The sequence below is a fragment of the Plasmodium inui genome, assembly GCF_000524495.1.
Source record: "Plasmodium inui San Antonio 1 unplaced genomic scaffold supercont1.1, whole genome shotgun sequence".
NCBI classification, from domain to species: Eukaryota; Apicomplexa; class Aconoidasida; order Haemosporida; family Plasmodiidae; genus Plasmodium; species Plasmodium inui.
In genome coordinates, this window is record NW_008481835.1 from 321953 (window position 1) to 341744 (window position 19792).

At 40.8% G+C, this 19792-nt stretch overlaps 6 protein-coding genes across 6 annotated transcripts; 3 read left to right on the plus strand and 3 right to left on the minus strand.

Moving 5' to 3' along the window:
- Positions 1-1080: 1080 nt before the first annotated feature.
- Positions 1081-4299, minus strand: C922_00078 (3',5'-cyclic-nucleotide phosphodiesterase; the record flags this gene model as incomplete). The annotated part of the gene is made up of 6 exons (XM_008815695.1): positions 1081-1607; positions 1740-3088; positions 3236-3393; positions 3538-3692; positions 3909-4054; positions 4217-4299. 6 exons carry the CDS (start codon positions 4297-4299, stop codon positions 1081-1083), a joined length of 2418 nt encoding a protein of 805 aa, XP_008813917.1.
- A 2725-nt stretch (positions 4300-7024) lies between these two features.
- C922_00079 (hypothetical protein) lies at positions 7025-7936 on the plus strand (the record flags this gene model as incomplete). The annotated part of the gene is made up of 4 exons (XM_008815696.1): positions 7025-7124; positions 7316-7438; positions 7569-7643; positions 7821-7936. The coding sequence occupies 4 exons, from the start codon at positions 7025-7027 to the stop codon at positions 7934-7936; spliced, it is 414 nt and encodes a 137-aa protein (XP_008813918.1).
- Positions 7937-8489: 553 nt separating this feature from the next.
- On the minus strand, positions 8490-8891 carry C922_00080 (hypothetical protein; the record flags this gene model as incomplete). Its single annotated transcript, XM_008815697.1, has 1 exon — positions 8490-8891. One exon carries the CDS (start codon positions 8889-8891, stop codon positions 8490-8492), a length of 402 nt encoding a protein of 133 aa, XP_008813919.1.
- Positions 8892-10233: 1342 nt separating this feature from the next.
- Positions 10234-11218, plus strand: C922_00081 (hypothetical protein; the record flags this gene model as incomplete). Its single annotated transcript, XM_008815698.1, has 3 exons — positions 10234-10279; positions 10524-10934; positions 11115-11218. 3 exons carry the CDS (start codon positions 10234-10236, stop codon positions 11216-11218), a joined length of 561 nt encoding a protein of 186 aa, XP_008813920.1.
- Positions 11219-11250: 32 nt separating this feature from the next.
- On the minus strand, positions 11251-17925 carry C922_00082 (hypothetical protein; the record flags this gene model as incomplete). Its single annotated transcript, XM_008815699.1, has 3 exons — positions 11251-11262; positions 11376-11445; positions 11591-17925. 3 exons carry the CDS (start codon positions 17923-17925, stop codon positions 11251-11253), a joined length of 6417 nt encoding a protein of 2138 aa, XP_008813921.1.
- A 511-nt stretch (positions 17926-18436) lies between these two features.
- Positions 18437-19445, plus strand: C922_00083 (hypothetical protein; the record flags this gene model as incomplete). Its single annotated transcript, XM_008815700.1, has 4 exons — positions 18437-18524; positions 18869-18999; positions 19154-19216; positions 19389-19445. 4 exons carry the CDS (start codon positions 18437-18439, stop codon positions 19443-19445), a joined length of 339 nt encoding a protein of 112 aa, XP_008813922.1.
- Positions 19446-19792: the final 347 nt, after the last annotated feature.

Below are 19792 nucleotides of genomic sequence, written 5' to 3' on the forward strand. Positions count from 1 at the left end.
AGAGCTGTCTTAAAGGCGAAGAGGTTTATGCACCTGTTTTCGCCGACCTCAATGAACCAATTAGTGGCACATTTTAAAGCCAAATAACACATCGTCTATCCCCCCACGGATCACACAAACAAAGGGATGATTATCCTCTCCCCCCTTTGCAGAAATTAATGCCTTTTTAATATTTTACACATTCTAACGGTATGTTTTTTTTTTCTTTTTCTTTTTTATTTTTTTTTTATATATTTACTGAAACATGTTTTTCTTTGGAAAGAAAAAGTAACGAATTAAAAAAAAATAATTATTATGGGGAATTAATTTATCAAAGTGGGGCATGCAAAAGGGAGAGAGGTGTATGTACACACACATACAGAGACACACAAACGTACGTTTGCAAATACATGTACACAAATGGACGCCTAAGTACATGCGTAATTGCATGTGTAATGGCACCCGTAGGGGACGCGTCTGATTTTCGGATGCTGCAAAAAGTGCGGCGTGGCGCGAAATGCATCAGCTAAAGCAGTGGTAAAAAAGAAATGAATTAAATCCAATGCGAAGAATCGCATGTGGGTGAAGCACAAATTTTATAAAAACACAAACATTGAGGTCTCGATAAAATATTCTTTGACATTACCGAGGGGGGAAGGGAAACGGGCGCATTAAAAATGGCTCCACGCTCACACTGGTGACAGTACGCAGGTGTGGGGTGGCAATCCCATTCTTCCACTCATGAGGATAGGCGAGCTAATTCCCGTTGTCTCTATCGTCACACAAGGATCAAAGGTGTACGTGCCATCTCTCAGAGCTGACTTCCAAATGAGCACACGAGACTTATTTCGGTTTACCATTTTGGTGCATCACATCAAAATTGCGGCATACAAAAAAAGAACACACGTGATACCTTTCACATCGGAAGAAGCACCAATTATGCGGCACACCAACACACACAAGTGGGTTTCTTTTTTCCTCACCCTAGACAGAACTTTTCTGTTTTTTTTTTGGAAGCAACGTTTCCATCATGTGCTCGGCCCTTACAATGGCCCATTATCGTACTGCGCATTATGGTACATTCTTTTATCGTACGTCCCTCTATCCTGCTTCCCTTTTTTTTTCCTTCTTTTCTTCCTCTGCCCGCTGGACATCTTCCTCTTGAGTGTAATTCTTTGTCAAGGATATGACATCCTCTTCACCGATGTCTAGGAGGCTAATAATTCCCCTTAGCAATTTCTTTTTTTCTAAATTCTTGTAATAATCTGTGACTCTCATTTTGTCCGTGTTGTAAAAGAGGTTAATATTTTTCTCGATTAATCTCCATGTCTTTAGGTTCACGTTTAAATTATGAAGCACCTTTCGCGTGATGTCCTTTTTTGCCTTCTCCATGGATTGTAATTCTTGAATTAATGGCATTACAATAATTTCAAAGAAGTAGACTTGTGTGCTGGGTATGCTCTTCACAAAATCGTGGTTGTGGATAAAATTCAGTTTGATGTAGCTAAAGTCGTAATTGTTAACGTTGTTGATGTTGTTTATGTAGTTGATGTATATATTTTCATAGTTGAAAATCATGGCTTCGTCGATGGAGTGCTCGTTCCCCCGGGGGTTGCACTGGTAGGAGCCTGTGTGAGGGGAAGTAGCAGAGATGTGCGTGAGAAGGTCCACGCAATCGCGCAAGGTTAACGTGCGCAGTTCGCCTTCACATTAATGCGCAGTTTGCCATTCACATTAATGCGCATCTCGCCGCTCCTCACCCATGCTCTTGTTCTTCCGGTGGAGCTCCTCGACCTTCTTCTGCGAAAAGAACTCCTCGCTGACCAGCATCGTCCACTTGGCGTGGTCGCGCCACTTCAAGCACGTGTGCCCAATGTCAGCCACCTTGATGTTGATCGTGCCCAAATTAATGGCGTCCCTGTCGCTAATGTCAAAGTTCTCACTCCTCTTTCGCTTCTTAAAAATGTCCACATACTCAAAGTGCAATTTCATGTCCGTCGAAATTATTAACTCGATGATAAACTTCCTCAAATTTGTGTAATTGTTCTTCTCCACCAGTTTGGTGTCTTCACTATTTATTAAAAAGTCGTGCCCAATCAGTTGCAAAATAGAGAAGGTGATACTGCAGTGGTAGTTTTCCAAAATGCTCATGTCGTTATATCGAATGGATAAAATGTGATTTGTTTCTGAGAGGTAAGCGTTTGTTTTCCCAGGGTGCCCCACGTCATGTGCTATGGACGCAATTAAGTAGCAAATCATGTAGGTGTTATTTAAGCTCTTGTCAAAATCGGTCATATGCGCAAGACATTTTGAGAGGTGGCAAACCGTTGCACCATGATTCGCATTGTGGTACGGATTGGGGAAATACATATTATTAATTAACAATAAAAATAACTGTAATTTTTTTTTCTTCTTTTCATTGTTTTCCATGTATGGACTAATCAAATGGTAACCCACTTCTAAAATGACGAGAGTGGATTTCCCATGCTCCGAATCGATAAAGGAATAATCCCAGTTTCTTCCTATTTCGTCGGAATTTATTTTTTTCACATTTTTTAAAACGTCTGTTTCGTAAGCTATGGTTAAAATGTCTGACTCGTTCAGGTGCTTTTCCACGTTCTGGAATTTTTTTTTTTCCTCATTTGTCCTTTTTTTCATTGCTTCGTTTTTGTTAGCACCACAGCCAATTAATAATCGCTTTAAAAAATAGGACACAGAGTAGTAGTCCTTGTAACAGGCATTTATGGTAAAATCGTTAAAGAAAAAGCTTTTGTCCGAAAATAAAAATTTGTAATTCTCTTCCATCTTGTCGTAGTTATCATCCTTCGCTATATCCACAGCTATGGATTCATTTTCCTTCTCACACGTAGATTTGAAATCTCCCACTTTTTTGTAATTACTGCAAACTAGGTCCTTAATCGTGTGCAGCAGAATCCGATTTCTTTCTTCCGTCAAATATCTCAAAATGGTGAACATAACCAGAAGAGCGGTTAGTATGTACATAAAGTACAGTTCCACTTCTATTTTGGCCGTGGCAAACTTAATCAGGGCCATTAGCGCCGCGTTAATGCTTAGGTAGCCGATTAAAAATAGCAGCGTAGAGAGGAAGCTAACAGGGCGAGGAAAAGGGTGGCATAATATGCTCATTAAATCGATGTGTATACATTTGTGGGTGCAACTCCCTGTGTGCACAGCCGCACGTCTGCTGTGCATCCCTATCAGGGGTTAAACCAAAGACAGCAATCAAACTACGTACTTGAGGGTAGGCAGACACAGAAGAAACACTGAATCTACAAAGAAGTGAACATACAAACTGAAGTTGCTGTTGTAGGGGGTGAAGCGGGTGGTACCGGCCTTATTCTCCTCATTTTGTTTCGTAAAGAAGTAGAGAGACAAGAATTGAAACACTTGGTTCTGTGCGAGGGAGGGGTGGTCAAAGCAAATAGATGGTGGAAAAAAATATATCGACGTGTGAAAGAAGTGCGCCCGAAAAGTGGCACAGCTGGACCAGTGAAGCGAACCCCCCAGCAGAGTCTCTCCCCCGCTGCCATAACTTACAATTATGATATATCCGACAAACAAACTTTTCGAATGGGAGTTTTTGGCCGGGGTAAAGGAAACCTTTATCAGCACAACCACGTGCATCAAACAATTCAAAAGGGAGAAGACAACCACAAAGTGTTCCATAAGTGACGCATCCTTTTTGGTTAAGTCTAAGGAAGGGTAGAGGTGGGGGGGAGGTACAACGGGTTAGAAGCGCGACGGGTTGAGGAGGTCCCTCTCTATGGGCGTAAGGGGGAAAACACCTTAACACTTGAAGACGAGGAACTCCACCCTGTAGGCCTAATACACACATTTATAGTATATTCCCCTGGAGGCCCATTTTCAGGAGCCTATCTATGCGCGCTTTAGATCCTTTTTTTTTTTACTTGCAGAAAAGGCGAAGCATTCTACTAAGATAATAAATAGCGACACCGTTAGGTGGATGCAGATGTATTCTTTTATGTTGTGTATCCTGAGGGCGTTGTATTCGGCTTCTTTCTTTTGGTCCGAAAACTCGGGGGAGATGTAATACCTGGTGGGGAGAAGAAGGACGGAATGGGAGCAAAAATAAACAAAAAACGATTTGTGGTTTCCTGGGGGCATGTTTCCTCTTAAGTTACACACACGAGTGCAAAGGGACATTTATCCAAAAATGCGTATGCGCACGTAGAGAACTCCCAACTCGAAGCCGTACTTGTTCTTTATCACGCGCTTCATCGGCCTTCCCTCTCTTTTTTCATCTTCTTCCTCCATCTTTGCGTAAGTATTTTCATTCATTAAGGAGTTATGTTTCAAATGTGCGTGTGTGCGCGTAGAAGGCTCTCTTCTTCGCTTTCCTAAGTGGGTCCACAATGGGAGGTTAAACACGAGCGCACGTTTAAGTGCGCGGCGTGGACAGTTTTAACTCCCTGTGCTGCTTAGCAGTGATTGAGAAAGAAGACATGTTTCACGAGTTCCTCTGGTGATCACAGCGTATCTCGCTGCAATCTTTCCAGGGCGTTTCAGCTCTATTAAAATGGGCTATTTTTTGCTGCCCCTTCTGGTGTTTTTTTTTTTTGCCGCTTCTTTTGTCGCTTTTTTTTTGCCGTTTTTTCTGCCGGTCTGTTGCCTCGTCTCTCAGTTTCCCTGACAATGAATTCCCCCCTCTTCGCGCGTGTTCAGGAATTCGAAAAAAAAATCACCTGACTGCGTTCACAACGATCACGAAGAATTAAAAGAAAGAAAGAAAAAAAAAACAATAATAATTACACACACTAGTGTATATTCTCCAGTACTTTTTCAAAGATGTAGATATGCACAAAATAAAAAGTCACACGTCGGCATACGTTTACATAAGTATACAAATGTGTAATATATATACATGTGCCTAATTCATACACGTTTTAAGAAAAAAAAAAAAAGAGAAAAATGCCTCTTTCAAATCGAATGGGTGAGATCATTTTAAATTCTTACAAAAACTTCAATGTTCATTTCTCCACTTTAAATGTGAATGCTTTATTTTATTTTTTTTTTTTTTTGGTTATAACTTTATACAAAACTGTTTCTTTTGCTTAAAAAAAAAATCCCCGCAAAAAGACATAAATTTGGTGATGCACAGAAGATTGTTTTTTTTTTTTTTTTTTCTTTTTTTCCTTCCTTACTGACCATTTGATCGCTTACGAAGTAGCATTAATCTCATCTCATCACTGTTATGGCAATTGCTTAATTTTGCCTTTTTTAAAAAAGTGCAGATTGAGGAGCAAATGTGTGCAAGCTCTCTTTGCGTTTTGCGCCTCTATCTACCATATCGTATGGCTGATGCTACATTTAAAATGGGGAAAGGGGCGAAGCTTCGAGGAATGGGAGAAGCAGGATAAACAGAAGCAACATACGCACTAGAAGCAATAGAGGCTATTGTGTCGATCCCCTCGAGGCGAGTCGAAACAGATGGCATAACATAAGGACGTTTATGTTGCCTACAGTATTTTTCCTACATTTGTTCTGCCTACGTTGCGAAACTGAATTGTTGTGTGGGGGGTGAGTTCATGTGGATTCCTCAAGAGGCGGGTCACCCTTGCACGGGGATATGCTTGCGGTAGGGGGCAGATGGACGAGGACAAATAAAAAAACGATATATTACAATGTTCTTTCACGTTTGGGCAACTCGCCGATCGTGATACTACCCCTTCATCATTTTGTTTGTCTCCTTTTCATATCGGAAACCGAGGATTGTTTAAAACTCACACCGTAAAGATGCCGTCCATCCCCAAGTGACCGAAATGTAGTGTTACAGGGTTTGTTAGCTTTTTCGTAATTCTCTTTTATTTTATTTTATTCTTTTTTTTTTTTCATGCAACATTGTGAACGTCTGAAGAACGTATAAAAATCTTCTCCTTTATGTTTGGGCCGTTATGAAGTATGCATTTTTTTTAATTTAAGGTGGAAACTCCACTTTAATATTTCCACGTTTTACAAATAAGTAGCTGTTTCTTAGTCAATGCTTTTTTTTTTTTTGATGGGTGTGAGAGAATTACCGCTGCTTCCACTGGGGGGAATTAACCTCCGCAGTAAATTAAGATCTCAGAAAAAGTGTCTATATAAAAAAAAAATTTCCACTTAAGAAATTTCCTTCAGTGATTTTTCCCACTTTTCATACAATATCATGGTTGGGGGGAAAAAGATTTAAGCAAAGTCAGCCAACTGTCAATAGGGAGCGGTTAAATGTGCATTAGAGGATGTCGGGCATGGGGAAGATCATATTCTGTTCTTTCCCCTTTGCGCATAGCACACCCTTTTTTTCGCATGGCATACCTGGGCAATTTCAATCCGCTTCATCGCACGAAAGGAAAATTTGGCTAATTTAGTGTAATAAACTGGAAAGATAAAAAAAAAAGCTAAACGGGTTATCACTATCGCGCAAATTGAGCAGTTATTTGTAACTTAAGCACCGAAGTGAGGTTTTTTTTTTTTTTCTTTTTTTCCCGCGTTTATAACATTAAGGGGTCTCACTTTTGCATTCTTTGGTCGAAAAAAATCTGGGTGAACTTGAGAAATAGGGATACTCCACTTTGAGTGTATTTTTTTCTAATTCGTAAAGTTTACCATTCCTCAAATGTTCATTTGTGTTTATGCAAATGGTTGGCAGAAACCTACGGAGTGTTACCGGGGGTGAAGAAAACGACAGGCTAAAAAAATACACTTCACATTTCATCGCAAATCCTTGTGATCCAATATAGCGGTAATAATATGACGAGATGAACCAAAACAGCGCGCGCAGATCAACACGTTCAGGCACATGCACACGTCTGACCTCCTGTATCAGTGCACACACAGGCAGGACTGCAGGCGTACGATACGTATAAGGACACGACATCGTTTGCAGCCTTCTGCTAGTTAACTAAAAAAAGACTCAGCCTGTGAACCGTGCCCCTTTTTAAGGACTTTTCCCTCCTCCATTTCATCCGCGCCTCCACTTGAAACTTACCCCGATTCAATCTACCTGCCCACTTGTGGTTTTTCCAAAATGGGGTTGATCAAAAATATTTTTTACCCGAACGTCATACCAAGGATCAAGAATCAAATCAAGGGTTACAACATCAATCAGAGTGTGAAGAAGGCTCTGGGTAGGGCATAAAAGGGGGCTCAATACAATGCCCAGGGAGCACCATGTGGAGAGACATATCGGGAGGGAGAAAGAAGAAGAAAAAAAAGGAGGATACTGCTTACACACCTAGCTATGCGTTTATGCAAGCACCCCCCTGTGCATATTTATTTTGCCCGCGCTTAAATCCACGTTCCCCTCTTTTCCACGTAGTGTCCGATACAGGCATTCTGACCATCCACTTCTGGGCCCCTACATTTAAATGGTCCATCTCCCTGGCGAACATCGTTGACATAAATAGGGACCCAAATCTGCTTTCCTTGCCCCAGCAGTTTGGTAATTGATGACCCCACTGCTACGTTAATCCGTTTTGTACGACGTAGGCACATATCGTATTTTTTTTTCTTTTCATTCCTTTTTACACCATCTTTGTATTCCCCCTTTAACACTCCATGCTTCTCCTTAGCCATATGCCTGACCGGGTTGCTGTTCTCAAGATTCGCCTACGTCATTAAGCCGCGAAATTTTAATTTGCTGACCAGTAAGTTTAGCAGGAGTGGAGAAGGCTCCTCTGCGGGGGTCCGTCCTGGAAGACGTTAGCACATGTCCGCACAGGCGTTTATGTGTCTATGTTTATATGCACGTTTATATGCACATTTATATGTATGCTTGCACGTATGCACCCATGGCGTAGGACCATTTTCCTTCCCCTCCGTAGTAAACTTCTTCATGAGCTTAACGGCGCTGTATCAGATTGCGCGCATCGCGGATTATAAGTATAATACGGAGTATAAAAATGGGCGCATTGGAGAGAAAAAGGAGGGTGCGCAATGAAACGAAAGAAAGGAGAAATAATAAAATGTGAAGAAGGAGAAATGATAAGACTTAAAAAAGGCAGAAAATAAGCAAGTAGCGAAGCAGCCGCACGTGATAAAAATGATAATCAAAAATAACAACACCCATGTCGTAGTCCATAGGTCGTTATTTTGTTTTGTTTATTTTATTTTTTTTTTCCACCCCAAATGACACAATCAAGCAATCACAATTTTAAAGCATAAACTGTTCCCACGGGAAAGAATAACTATATATTTTTAAATACAAAAAAATAATCACACAAAAAAAAAAAAAATTAAAACACCTTTTACAATTTTCGAATGTAAAAGGGCATACAATGGGAAAGACGCATTCCATAAAAGTGTTAACCACAGCGGCAGGGAGAAAAACAATGCTGTCTCACACAGTTGCAATAAATGAGAGTTTATTTGCCAACAATTCGTCATGCTGCACGAGCTGGATTGTCAGAATATATATATCGTGTTAAATATGCGCACACCATTTTTACCCCTCATGGGAGCGATTAATCATTGCATTTGCGCGAATGTAAAGGTTAGCAGAGATTGGAGGGGTGCAATCTTTCTTCCCCTTTTTGCAGCTTAACGCTCTTTTCCTTGACTTCACTCCGACTTGTGTTCACCATTGCTTGGAAATGTTTTATCCTTTCTCTTATCTGCTTCAAATGTTGCTTGATTAATTTTTTTTTTTTTATAAACTTATTAATGTAACTTAGCCTCAGTTTTTTCTCCTTCTTTGAATTGGGGAAAACAAAGGATGATATTTTACATTCCATTTTGATTCGTCTTCTTATTTTTTTTTTTCTTCTTTGTTTATGCTTTTTCTTCATTTTGTTTCTATTCGATATTATGTATGACCGCACCTTGTCCTCTATGTCATTGTTCAGGTTAATTTCCAGGTTGAATTTTCTGACTGGTCTCTTCTTCACGCCAACCATTTTGTAGGGGAATGATCACTGGGGAGAGCGGGGAGTTGTTAATTTGCGCAAGGCGGAGGTGCCGGTGACTTGTAACATGCGTGCTTTCATACGGACGTATGTATGTAACATTTATGGCACTAATAAATTGGTCACTGTGGGGGTAAAACGAGAGTGTCTGTCTGCATGCCCCAACGAGGTTTTGACTGAATGTCCGTGGCTCCCCTTCTCTACCACTACGTACGTGACGGATGGGAAATACACGCAGGGAAAAAATGATCTTCTACCCCTTTAACATTTACAAATTTTGTAAAAGGAAAATGAGAGAAAGATGCATTTTGAGGCAAGAGGATGTCTCTCTACCAGGGTAGTGCAGTTGCGTTAATTATTTTCGTTATATGGTACGATGCCTCGTTAAAGCTTTAAAAAAATGAGAAGGAAGAAGGGGCCTCTAACCAAGGGGGAGGCCAGAACTTCTCAGGAAAAAAAAGGAGGAAGTCACTGGGGGAAAAAATCGAAGGACGCATATAAATATGCAGCCTAGGCAGGGCACAATCTGGCAAAAAATTTCACGAACGATTTGACGAAAAATTTGATGAAAAACTTGCAGTGCCCATAAGTGTATTAATGGCAGCAGCGAGGAAAATAAAGATGATCAAGATGCCCAAGAAAGCAAATCAACTCGTAAATAAAAACTGTTCCCCAATTGGATAAACTATTTGGCACTTTTAAGTAGATATAAGATGATTGCATATATTTTTATTTTATGTATATTCATACGTATCCATTTCAAATGAATTTGGAAGGAAAAAAAAATTTATTAAAAAAGGAAAAGGAAACGTTTATTCGAATGGCCAAAAAAACAAAAAGAAAAAATACATGCAATATCAAGGGCTGCAGAATAGAGGAAGCAAAAAAAAAAAAAAAAAAAAAAAATTGCTGCCAAAAAATTGGAACAAAATAAAAATAGGTGGTTTTCGCAAAAATGTAGAAAAGGTCGTGTTCGTTGTTTGCATTCGTAAATAAGAAAAAATACCAATGACAAGTTTGCATGATTTGTTTATATGTACATGCAACTATGTACCTATTTACGCATAAATATAATTGCGAGCGCTGCTAGTGCAGGGCCCTTGAATAACGCAACCATTTCTTAGGGAACCCCCAAAAAAGTGGCCACCCCTCCCCTCATGGTATCCTTTTTCAAATAAATGTGACAAAAAACAAAAAAAAAAGAAACCTTGTTAACCACATTTAGACGAAACTCTGCAACAAATTTCTTCATGATGAATACTGAAAAAGGAGCAAATATTCCGAATTGACATTGCAGAAAGCTGTCTCGTGGCGTTTCCTTTTGGACGTCAAAATGAATGAAAAGGAAAAGGAGAGGCAGAAGGCCGACGAGAAAAAGTGTTAGTTTGGCTTCGACGTTTGTGTACATCTTTGCACGTGCGCGTCGAACGAAAAGGCGGCCGGAAAAGAGTTCACATTTGGGAATTTTCTTTTTTTTTTATTGCATTCTTTTTAAAAGCTGTAACGTTGCGCGTCTGCACAGACATGATGGTGATTACATTTAATGTTGTCTTCTTTTTCTTTTTTTTTCTTTTTTTTTTTTTTTTCCTCACCGGACATATGGACTACCTTCCCCCCCTATAGTAATCGACTTCGACGCGCAAAAGGCGCTGACAAAATTTGACATGAACAGCTACAATGAAGATTTTGTGGTTACAAATAATATTCTCAAATACCACATGAAGAGCATAGAAATTTATAACTACGAGAGAAATAAAATTTATGATAAGGATGAACTAAATTTATATAAAGATAAACTTATCCATAAGGACAACATCCACTATTATCCGTATGAGTTGTATTTTAACACGTACAGGAATATTTACAAGGAGGACAAAATGCTCCTCAACTTGCCCAATCGGGTGAAGAAAAAGAAGGCGAAGGAAACGGAGGAGAAGGAAAAGGAGGAGAAGGAAACGAAGGAGAAAGAGCCGGAAGAGAAAGAAACGGAGGAAAAAGAAACAGAGGAGAAAGACAAAGAAGACAACGCATCCAGTAAGGAGAATCATCCCGCGTGTGGAAAAACGAACAGGATGACAATCGTCGCCCAAGCGCAGCTGCGTTGTGGGAAATATGTACATGTGCATATCCGTATATACTCCCGCGCAGATATGAGAGGGGCCGCCCTTTTCATGTTTTTTTTTTTTTTTTTTTTTTTTTTCCCACCCCGCATAGACACATTGGAGGAAGAGCAGGGGCTAGAAGACGACTACAACTTTGATTATAACAAAAGTGAAGATGAGCTAGAGAATGAAGAAAATGATGAGAATGTCATATAATTAGGGGAATCTGAACGAGAAGGGAAATTCGCCTAACCGCTTCCCTTATTGGTGTTGCAAGTTTGCCATTCTTAAGCGCCTCAGAAAATTGCGTGCTGATCAGAATGGAAATTATTTCTTCTAAATCTTCGTAGCTGCTAAATAGGTAATTACTTACCTCGTCAGGGGAAATAAAATTAACGTTCGCGTAGAGGTACTCGTTGGTGAATTCCCGTATCTTGGGGTATCTGCCATGGGGTGAAGGAGGAATATTTGTGGAGTGGCAAACATTTTGGGATGCAGAAACATTTGCGGAAGGATAAACATTTCTGTGTCTCTTGTGCATACAGCGCATCCGCTCGCACAGCGTGCGGCCCCCGCCGCTTCACCAACCTGTGCAGGAGCATGTGCAGGACCAGGAAGAAGGCCAGCCGCTTAACATTTAAGTGCAGAGTACCACACATGAAAATATTTATTGTCAACTCGGAAATCGTTCGAACGAGCGCAAAGGTTCCGTATTTTTCGAAGGTGGAAAGGAAGAAGTTTAAAAAACAAAAGGCCGCAAAATTATTCATCAGGGAAAACTTCACAAAAGAGTTAACACTTTTTAAAAATGTCTCCAGTTGTATTAAGTTGAAATTATTCAAGTAGTATAAAATTTTAATTAAGCAAATGTTGACATATTCTAATAATTCAATTTTGTCTTGATATTTTTGTTTTATTTGTTTATTTCCCTGTCTCTTTTTTTCTTTCTTTTTTTTCTTTTCCCCTTTTAACATGCATTTCATGTCACCCCCACCGCCGCATTCTTCGTCAGTCAAAAAAATTACATTTCTGTCGAAGAATATGTTATAGTTATGAAATATATTTTTTAAAAAGTCAAACTGGTCTTCTCTTTTTTCGAGTGAAAGTATTTCGCCTAAGTTGATGTTGTGCAGGTGGAGGGCAAGTGGGGGTTCCCGCGCGCTGCTAGGGGCGGTTCCTTCAGCGGGGTCTCCCCGCGCGTCATCATCTTTATGCTTATCCGTATCCACATCGTCATTTTTATTTATACATGTGTCGTAACCACCCCCGTTGTGGCTTCTGCGCCCAGCCCTCCCCTCGTTCAACACACGGATGATCTCACCGACCTCCGCGTAGTTGCAGCCCATATAAAACTTCCTGTAGTACCTAATATACAGAAACAGGACGTCGTCCCGGATGTAGCCAAAGGTATACACATCTTTGTATCGGACGAGGAAATCGAAAAATAAAAATTCAATGGATTTCTCCCTTCCCATCTTCATCACATTCGTGTATGCATAATTGCTATACTCGGTGTGCGAGGTGTAGTAATACAGGGTGTTAAAAAAACCGCTGATGAGATAGTAATTATATTTATTTAAGAACAGGAGGTAAAAAATGTGACTGTAAAGATACGTTTCGCTATACTCCAAGCACTTAATTACGCTGATATTTTTTTTCGTCTTGTCCAACAGGAAATGGACGTCTTTTATTAAATTTTCCTCTTCGATGGATACCTTTTCTTCACTTTCGCTTAGGTTTATGTCGTCTAGGAAGTCGTTGTTGATGAGAATGTTCTCGAATTGGAGGTCTCCCCGGGGGGCGTTACCATGGGTAAAGGTGTTACCAATTGGAGCGGCCCCTCCAACAGGGTTGTAATCCCTGGTGTCGTCCGAGCAGGCCTGACCGCGCATGCGGCCCTTCCTCGTAGAAGCGAACTTGTTCTTGTGGAAAACGGAAAAGCTCGTGTACTTCAAAGCGTAGTTGTACAAATAGATGAAATTATTAATTTTGTTAAAAACAGTCTTGAGGAGCCCATACTTGTACGGGCGGTTCAGGAACAGTGTGGTGATTTCTTCTTCGTATGTGCAAGTACAGGGATTGTTGGTGGTTCCCCCCGGGGGAATCCTTAGCCTCTTCTCATTCGAATGATTGGTATACCTCACACTCGGGGCTGCCCCCCCATGGGTCTTCAAATATATCGGCTCGTAATAATCACACAAGTGGACCGTTACATTATCAAAGACATCGTGAATATTCGTGCAGGACGTCCTCAAGTAGTGATAAATGTTACGCTTACTTTTTCTAATATTTTCGTCCATTTTCTTTTTAAGGTAAAGTTCGTATGGGAAGTCATGGCAGTATTTGTTGAGAACGTTGGAGAATTCGAACGTCTCCATCTTTCCAAAGGAATCAAAAGTGGCATAATTGTACAGGTAATTCAAAAGGAATAAGCACATTTTATTTGTCCTGATATTTTTTTCGCATAATAGTTTTAGCAGCAACTGGGTTAGTATGTTTATGTATTTTTTTTTAACTTCAAAGAGGACGTACATAAGGACAACTTGGCCCTCCCCATTGCTGCTTCCGTCATCTCCATGGCTGCTTCCATCCTCTCCATTGCTACTTTCGTCCTCCCCACTGTCATCCGAGTCGAATCGCTGGTAGAAGTAATCCGGGGTGGGTTCTTCCTGCGTGTGGTTCTCCCCGTTTGTTCCTACAGCTGGGGTTAGCTCGTTCTTTACACCCCTTTGCTGCGGTTCCACGAGTACCTTAGATGTTGCCTCAGGTTCTGTCTGCCTCGCCCTGCTTCTCCCTTTGCTCCTCCTCTGTACAATTTTACCACTCCTCTTGAAAAAGTACAGCGGGTATGATGTTAACAGGAACGCGGTAAGCCCCAGACATATCTCCCTAACGAACACGTGGGAATCTCCTATGTCACTTTCGTACACATATTCCTGTAAGTAGAGAATCAATACTTTCGCTACTTTGTTAATGTTTAATGAGAGCGGAAAAACATCCTTGTTTTGTTTTTTCCCCTCCTCTATGACCTGCTCCCAGGTTATATTCTTCTTAACAAGCTTGACTTTTTCCTTCACGTAAAAGGAAGTGTTTCTTGGTTTTTCCCTTTTCTTTTGCGGAGCTATGCCATTTACTTCCACCTTTGTGTCGCATCGGGGCTTCAACTTTGTGGAATCCACTTCGCGATCACTTTCGATGGTTGAGTTGTCCCCGAAGGAAGGCCACTCCTTCCCAGCAGTCGTACCTCCACCGTCACCTTCCTCGCCAGAGTACCCATGTGCACACGCGCCACTGTATAGGCTGTCTTGCGCCCAGGATTCTCCATCCGAGTCTTCACTGCTAATGGTTATGTTGGAAGGCGAGGTGCGCCCCGTGCTGCTTTCACAGCTGTTAAGGCGGGCACTCTTTTCTGCACCTCGCCCCTTTTTGGACCTGACGATGCCCCTAAAGCTGGTAGTGCATTCCTCGTAAAGGATTAAAAACTGGGAGATGTACCTTCTCCTCAATTTGTCCACCACGTTAAACAAAGCGAGGAGGCAAAATATCTTCATGTTAAAATCAATGGGGTATAACTCAAAGTTGATTTTTTTAAAAAAAAAGGGATCATTCCGGATAGGATTATTATCATTTTTTACATTCGGTTCATCCATACTGGGAGCAGGTGAGGAGCTCATCTGATAATCCTTCTTCAGGAGAGTATTCTTTATCCTATAATAGGAGGAACACTTCTTTAAGACATAATAAAACAGTTTAATCAAGTCGGAAGCAACGTCTGGAAGGATCTCCTCGCTAACGAATAGAAGGAGAATAAAGTAACCCTTCAAATGGAGGAAATTATCCTTCTCCTTTACAATTTTCAAAAGAACATTATTGTATAGGTAATGAATGGCCTTGTTTCTTCCTAACAAATAGATGGGCATGTAGAAGAAGATCTTGGATGCTTCATATTGTATAATTTCATTGTAATGGAATAAATTATTTTGTAAAACGTCCAGAAAGAATGAGTGTGTGTTCTCCTTCACCAAGAAGTAATCACATTGGCATATGCTTTGTATCAGCAGACATATTGAATGCCGTAAAATTTCTCCCTTTTTCAATTTATATATCCTTCTTTTTTCGTTAAAAATGATAATTTCTTTTATTTCGTTTTGTAACTTTTCATCGATATGTTGCTTCAACTTTAACAATATTTTGGAAATGCATATAACCGATCCATGCTTTATGCATACATTCTCTTCATAGCTTTTTTTCACCAAGAAGGGAAGAACCACCTTTATGAAGTAGTCTCCATTGTGGGCGGAGAGATTAGCTAGTGATTCCGCTGCCAACAATCTGATATTCACATTTTCGTGAAAAAGCTTAAAGGAATATAAGTGGAAAATCACTGGGTATTTGTACAAAATGAATTTGCATACATCTTTCGTTTTTATGATGATGGATTTCTTCAAATTGATCAGTTCGCTGAAGTTGCAGGTAGAGAGGATGTCAATGTTCGCGTTGAATATGTCCTTTTTGGATTCCTCTAGAAGTTTTCTGGTATCCAAGTGGGTTTGGGCTTCTGAGAAGCCTCCTTCTTTTGCAGCGCTGCTTTCTGCCCCTCCTACACCGTTATCCCCCTGTGTTACACCGCCATACTCCTGTGCCGCGCCCCCCAGCTGCCCCTTCTGCAGCCCCTCATAGTAGGCACTTACCACATCGCCGATAAAAAACAGACTCACAAAATGCACCATATCGTTGAAGAATATCTCCCTGTTGTGGGGGGAAGAACCCGCCAAGGTATCACCCACTGAATGCCCATCAAATTGGTAAAAAAAGTTAAACTTGCCAATAAAAATCTGCAGCAGCGACATGGCAGATTTCCTCAAGTTGATATTATCCTCGAATAAAGACAGAACTATCAATTTGGTGAATATCAAGTGGAAGGAAAAAAATCGGATCCCCTTCTCATTCTGCTCATAGCGCATCTGAATAAACTTATTATACTTCAACAGACTATACAACAGAACAAATGTGCTCGCAAAAATTTTATCTTTATTTGTGTACAAACTTTCGACGATTTTCCGAAGAAGGAAGTTAATAATTTCTGTGCAGAGGGTTGTCTTTCCAAAGAGGTAATGAAATAAGGTGTAATTAATGGTGCACGAAATGTTGTACTCCTTGTATTTGGCTAGCTCGTTGAATTTTGTTATGATTAAACGCACGTTTTGCATGCTCAGATGGGATAATATGTTTCCGAAGCTTTTGGAGAGGCACCACCGAATGTAGGTACTACTGTCGTTAAAATAGTACAACAGGAGGTTCAATATTTGTAGGATGTCCTTTTCGCAGGTATATTTTTTCTGTGCATTTGTGGGAATGACTTGTTCTTCTCTTTTGGGCTGTGGACTCCACCCCACCTTGGTCTCCTTCTGGTACATGGTGAACACCTCGTTGATGTTTAAGAAGAGAGGGAATTTCTCGAACAGGTCGGAGTGAAGCGGTGAGGGGGGCGGTCCCCCCTGGGAAGACGCCTCATTATTAGCAGCCTCATTATTAGCTCCCTCCCCATTATTAGCCGCCTCCTTATTATTAGTAACCTCCCCATTATTAGCTTCCTCCCCCCTTGGCAGCGCCATTCCGGCAGGTTTCTCCAAAAATAACAAGGCGTAATAACCGAGGCAAAGAATCTTCAATGCCTTGGACATCTGCGTAAAGTCCAAACGGGCATGATTTTGAATAAAAAAAAAATTATAAAAATTGGTGTAATTTTTTAACAGCCTTTTCTCACCACTTTTCAGCAACCTTTTATGAGTCAGTAAAATTCCGCATAAAACTAAATTGCTGAATTTGACGCAACAGTTGGGGGAACCAATGTTTGCACTTGTCACTACAAAGAAGTCATCCTGAAGTTGTGTTTTTTTCTCAGCTAAGGAGTCTATTTCCACCAATTTTATCATAAGTTCTTTGGAAAAAAGAATAAAGTTGGTGAAGTAAATTTTCTCTTTATGCACATCGTCCCTCCTTAAAAATTGAGCATACAATATAGAACATGCTTCCTTCGCTTTGTCGTTCTTCCCCACGTAGTAGTAAAATATTTCTTCAATGTTGATTAGTATATTCCTACTGACAGACAGTAGGTTAAAGGGGATGTACATGCAGAATGACAGCCATATGAGTAGGATGTACAAAATTACCCACGCGTTGTTTCCATCGTCCATTGTATTTGACTTAAAGTTCGTCAGCTTCTTAAAAACGAGTTCCTCTTCTTTCAGTTTGAGCAACAGGTCCACTATATTGCTTAAGCAGAATGAGTCACATGGAAATAGAGTTTTAATTTTTTTTTCCCCCCTCACGGATATCAGTGTGTTGTAGTATTTGTATACCTCCTCTATCACTGTGTACATCTTCAGGTGGGTTTCTTCTTCCTTCGCCTTCGTGTCATCTAAAATTTTGTTACTCTGTCCGTTCTGTTCCCTTTCGGCGTGACTTGCACGGCCGTTTTCTATTTCCCCGTTTGACTCCATGCGCGTCTTTTCCTGACCGTTTCTACTCCGACCCATTTGCTTTTCCCCTTCTTGGCGACCTCCCACATCATTTGAAAGTGGCCTTTCGCCAGAAGCTACCCTGCTGCTTATCTCGTCCCGACCTCCATTTGCTTCCCCTGATTGCTTCTTAAAATAAGATAGAATCCTTGCCAACCGGGTGAAGCTTCTCTTTAAAAAGTCTAAAAATGGCTCCACCAGCAGAGTCAGGTGCGGGTCCAACACCGTTTTGGCTTCCCTATAGCTATTCAGGCAATTGTTTAAATAATTTAAATTTTCCAAAATGGGGGTCAAATTTTTTATCACTTCGTTATCGTCATCCTGGTCAAGACACCGTCTTACCAATTCTACTTTCTCTTTGACGTTATCATACTCGCGAAAAAAAGATATTTTGTTTTCCATCGTTTGGGTGTGTGTACAAGCGTGGGGAGAGAAAAACACATGACTACTCTGATGGGCTACTTCTCCCCTCGCAACGCGTTATGTAGAACTTAATGGGCAAACTCACGCGCGGCATATAAACTATGATAGGAAAAAAAAAAAAAAAGAACCTGTTGAAGGCATCCCTTCGAAAGTGTTCCAACGGCCACACAGGTTACCACCGTTTGGGCGGTTAAGCAAATTTTTTCCTCAACGTCATTGATAGGCAGTCTCCGCGAAAAAAAAAAAAAAGTTCAGCAACTTCACATCGGCCAGGTGCATGTAGTGCCTGTGCAAATGCGTACATTCGCCGGATGATATTCAGCCAAGAAAAAAATAAAAAAGAAATAGAAAACTATATCCGCATGGGGGAGGCAAAAAAAAGAAAAATATACCTACATAGGAGTAGCCAAAGAAAGAAATAGCAGCACAATATTCGGAACAGCTTTACCCACGCAGTTTTCTCACCCACGAACAGTTTGACGCAAAAATAATGTCCGACTCGGTGATACATTATTTTCCCAAGTTTGAGAAGAAGCCGGATATGCGCGAGAGCTTGTTCTCAAGGAGGAATAGAAAAGGTACTACATGGGGAGCACACAGTTCATTCGAGCCTACGGATGGGAATAGGTCTCTCCATAGCGAAAAATTAGGCAAAAGTATATGTTGTAAAATATAGAAGCAGACGTACTTCTTATACGCCGCATGTGTATATATGTTTCCATCCTTGAGAGATTCTGAAAGAGGAGTCGAAGTTTTTGTGAATCCTGTCAGATGTGTACATGTGTTTCTACCCGACTTGCTTTCCGTTCCAACGCACGCGCTGCGTATGTCATTGTGGCACGTGCGCCCAGTACATGCCTTCGTATGTACCCCTCGGGTCGCCCCTCCTATGCATACTACATATGTCCTCCTCGCCGAGCAGTCAAGATCGCCTTTAAAAGCATTAGCGGAACGGCCGTTTTGAAAAAAAACAAAATACTTATTAACGGAAATGAAACCCTCGAATCTGTCCTGAATTTCCTCAAGAAAGTTTTTAACAGAAATGAACACATCGTAAGGAACGCGCCTTCAGGGAGGAGGCTCATAGCCATAAAGATGTTGATACGACTATTCGTTCATCCTTTCTAAACATGGTGTGTAATTATAAGTGCCCTTTTTGGAAAAAAATCATTTTTATTTCCCGCCCCCGCTTTTTTTTTTATTGCAGTATCTATATATTAACAACACGATAAAGCCAAACCTCGATGATTTCCTTGCCGATCTCTTCGATGTAAACCGCTATAAAAAAAAAATCCGAGTGGAGAAAGTACCAGGTGCATACACTGCAATTGTGTGTGCGTGTATATATATGTAGTGCCAAATGTAACCCCACCGTAATGGTACATGTAGGCGTGCATTCCCTTTCATCGAACCGTTTCCCTCCTTTTTTTTTCTCTTTTCAGCTGTATCAAGTTTCGAACTGTCTAAACATCTCTTATAGTTTTACCCCCGCGTATTAAGAGGTAAGGGGAGAAGTGAGCATACACGAGGGAGGTGGGCACGGCACAGAAAAAAGGAAAAATGCCCGCCTCATCGTGTAAAGGAGACTACATAAGTGAGTCTGTTCTGCAGACATGTAGAAAGACGTACTTATGTGGTCACTCCCTCCTGGTGGGCTATTTAAAAACAAACGGAATAGCTGCACAGACAATGGAAGGAAATTTGTGGAGGAGCCTTACACAAAGCTTCTTCTTTGCCTAGGCTTATGTTCCGTGGGCCATTCGATGTGTTTGAGAACAAGGAAAAAAAGGGAGTGCAACTTTTCTCGTTACTGTGATGAATTCCCCCCCTCCACGTCTTTTCTTTT